The 3,491-nt window shown below is 69.9% G+C and overlaps 1 protein-coding gene across 1 annotated transcript in view; it reads right to left on the bottom strand.

Moving 5' to 3' along the window:
* The window catches only part of LOC120505362 (collagen alpha-1(III) chain-like), a 6,708-nt gene extending 4,344 nt beyond the window's left edge, over nucleotides 1-2,364 (bottom strand). The window contains exons 1-4 of the mRNA XM_039715750.1: nucleotides 1,554-2,364; nucleotides 1,394-1,523; nucleotides 981-1,172; nucleotides 80-253 (exon numbers count right to left, since the gene is read on the bottom strand). Coding sequence (XP_039571684.1) covers nucleotides 80-253; nucleotides 981-1,172; nucleotides 1,394-1,523; nucleotides 1,554-2,243 — 1,186 coding nt within the window. The 5' untranslated portion in view covers nucleotides 2,244-2,364. The remainder of the gene's footprint in view (nucleotides 1-79; nucleotides 254-980; nucleotides 1,173-1,393; nucleotides 1,524-1,553) is intronic.
* Nucleotides 2,365-3,491: the final 1,127 nt, after the last annotated feature.

Here is a 3,491-nt window from a genome sequence, read left to right as displayed (position 1 = left end):
CCCCCCATTTCAGGACCCCACCCCGTGCCCCTCCCCGTTCCCCGTGGCACCCCCGGGTGCTGGCGGGCCCGGGGCTCACCCAGGGTGACGAGCACGTGGCGGATCTCGGCGCCCATGACGGTGCCGTTGCCCTCCTTGTCGAACACGCGCAGCCCCTCCACGTAGTCCTCGAAGCAGCCCTGGTCCTTGTTCTTGGCGATGGTTTGCATCATGGGCAGGAACTGCTCGAAGCTCAGCGTCTTCACGTTCATCTCTGCGGGACGGGCACGCTGGGGGGGGCCCTCCCAAGGGGGTTTTGGGGATGGGGGGCGTGGCGCTCGGGGTTTGGGGCTGGGGGTCTCTGGTGATGAGCGTTTGGGGTCTCTGGTGCTCAGGGTTTAGGGGTAGGGGTCTCTGGTGCTGGGAATTTGGGGTGGGGGTCTCTGGTGCTGGGAATTTGGGGGTGGGAGTCGCACTGGTGATGAGGATTTGGGGTTGGGGGTCTCTGGTGCTCAGGGTTTGGGGGTCTCAGGTGATGCGGGTTTGGGGTCTCTGGTGCTGAGGATTTGGGGTCTCACTGGTACTGAGGATTTAGGGGTAGGGGTCTTGTGCTGAGGGTTTGGGGGTCTCTGGTGGTGAGGGTTTGGGGTGGGGGTCTCTGGTGCTCAGGGTTTAGGGGTAGGGGTCCCTGGTGCTCGAAATTTGGGGGTGGGAGTTGCACTGGTGATGAGGATTTGGGGTTGGGGGTCTCTGGTGCTCAGGGTTTGGGGGTGCAGGTCTTGCTGGTGGTGAGGATTTAGAGGTGGGGTCTCAGGATGGTGCTGAGCATTTGGGGCTGAGGGTCTCGCTGGAGCTGAGGATTTGGGGTTGGGGGTCTCTGGTGCTGAGGTTTTGAGGGTGGGGGTCTCGCTGGTTCTCTCCGCAGTGCTCGGGGCTGGGCGCTGGCTGGCTGGGGGGTGTCCTGGGGGTCTGGGGAGGGGTCTCCCTCGCCCCCCACTCACCATCGCTCTTGGGGTTGCCCAGCACCTTCATGACCTCGGCGTTGGTGGGGTTCTGGCCCAGCGCGCGCATCACGTCCCCGCACTGGCTGAACAGGATCTTCCCGTCCCCGGTGCGGTCGAACAGCTGGAACGCCTCCTTGAACTCTGCGGGACCCCCGGTCAGCGTGGGACCCCCGGGACCCCCCCCCGGTCAGCGTGGGACCCCCGGGACCCCCCCGGGATCCCCCCGGTCAGTGCGGGACCCCCGGGACCCCCCCAGTCAGTGTGGGACCACAGAGATCCCCCCTGGTCAGTGCGGGACCCCCGGGGCAGTGCGGGACCACCTGGATCTCCCCCGGTCAGTGTGAGACCACCAGGACCCCCCCCGGTGAGCACAGGACTCCCGGGATCCCCCCAGGGCAGTCTGGGACCACCGGGACCCCCGGTCAGTGAGGGACCACCAGGAACCCCCCGGGGCAGCGCGGGACCACTGGGACACTGGGACCCTCCTGGGGCACCCGGGACAACCGGGACTTGTCCCCCCCGCCCAGGGCAGTGTGGGACCACCGGGATCCCCTCGGGGCACCGTGGGACCACCGGGACCCTCCCTGTATCAGTGCCGGGTCCACCGGGATCCCCCCGGATAAGCACAGGACCACCGTGACCCCCTCCTGGGTCAGTGCCGGGACCACCGGGACCCTCCCTGCGCCCGTGCGGGGCCACCGGGACCACCGGGACCGCCCCCCGGCTCACCACGGGACCACCGGGGCACCGGGACCTCCGGTTTGTCCCACCGGGACCCCCGACACACCGGGACCTCTCCCGGTACCCAACACCTGGGGGACCCCCGGGACCCCGCACCCCTCCAGACCCCCCCTCTCCGGGGCCGCCGCTCGGGTTTCGCTCCCCGGTGCGATCCGGTTTCCCGGTGGGATCCGGTTCCCGGTGGGATCCGGTTCCCGGTGGAACCCGACGCCGGCCGGGCCGGGATGCGGGCGGGGTCCCCGCCCTCGGGGATGCTGCCGGTGCCCGGTGGGTCCCGGAGGATCCCGGCGGGTCCCGGGGCACCGGGAGGAGCCCGTTGGGTCCCGGGGCACCGGGAGCGCTCCGGAATCCGCCGGCCCCGCCCCGCAGGAATGCGCGGCGGGCGCGCGCCATGCCCATATAAGGGCAAATTGCGCAGGAGGGGCCCGGACCCCCCCGGTCCCGGTGCCGGTCCCGATCCCGGTTCCGATCCCGGTGCCGGTCCCGGTTCATGTCCCGGTTCCTGTCCCGGTCCCGCATCCCCCATCCCCGCCCGGGCCGGACTTTGCCCCGGGAAAGGCCCCGCCCGAGGCCGCGCAGGAAGCACCGAGGGCGGCGGCACCGGGAGCGGCGGCGCCGGCCCGGGGGGGCCTGGCCGTGCCCCGAGGTTAATTATTCATGAGGGGGCGGGGCCGGGCGGGCCACGCCCCTTTCCCCGCGGGGATGTTTTGGCTATAGATGGGCACGGAGATGTCACCCCCACCCCCCCACGGGGACACCCCCGGCACAGGGGACACCCCCACCCCCCCCGAACGGGGACAACGCCCGGGGACCCCCCCAAAGGGGTGACGTCACATGGGGACACCCCAGGGGACACCCACAGGGGGGGACGTCACACAGGGACACCTCAGGGACACCTCAGGGGACATCTCGGGGGTCACTCGGTGTCTGGGACCCATGGGGACACCCAGAGGGGACACCCAGAGGGACACCCAAAGGGACACCCCCATGGGGACATCACACAGGGGACACGCCCAGGGCCACCCCTGTGGGGACATCACAGAGGGGGACACCCCATGGGGACACCCCAAGGACCGCCCACCCCCACAGGGGACACCCCCATGGGGACATCACACTTGGGGACATCACGCAGGGACACCTCAGGGACACCTCAGGGACACCTCAGGGGACATCTCGGGGGTCACTCGGTGTCTGGGACCCATGGGGACACCCACGGGGACACCCAAAGGGACATCCCCATGGGGACACCACACAGGGGACACGCCCACAGCCGCCCCTATGGGGACATCACAGAGGGGGACACCCCATGGGGACACCCCAAGGACCGCCCACCCCCACAGGGGACACCCCCATGGGGACATCACACAGGGGACACGCCCAGGGCCACCCCTGTGGGGACATCACAGAGGGGGACACCCCATGGGGACACCCCAAGGACCGCCCACCCCCACAGGGGACACCCCCATGGGGACATCACACTTGGGGACATCACACAGGGACACCTCAGGGGACATCTCGGGGGGGTCACTCGGTGTCTGGCACCCATGGGGACACCCAGAGGGACACCCCAATGGGGACATCACAGAGGGGACACCCCCAGGGCCGCCCCTATGGGGACATCACACAGGGGACACCCCAGGGACACCCCATGGGGACATCCCCACAGGGGACACCTCAGGGGGGGTCACCTGGTGTCTGGAGCCAGAGGGGACACCCCCAGGGCCGCCCCTATGGGGACATCACACAGGGGACACCCCAGGGACACCC

The sequence above is a fragment of the Passer montanus genome, unplaced genomic scaffold (genome assembly GCF_014805655.1).
Source record: "Passer montanus isolate IOZ18808 unplaced genomic scaffold, ASM1480565v1 scaffold348, whole genome shotgun sequence".
NCBI classification, from domain to species: domain Eukaryota; kingdom Metazoa; phylum Chordata; class Aves; order Passeriformes; family Passeridae; genus Passer; species Passer montanus.
This window is presented reverse-complemented; position numbering and strand designations above follow the sequence as displayed.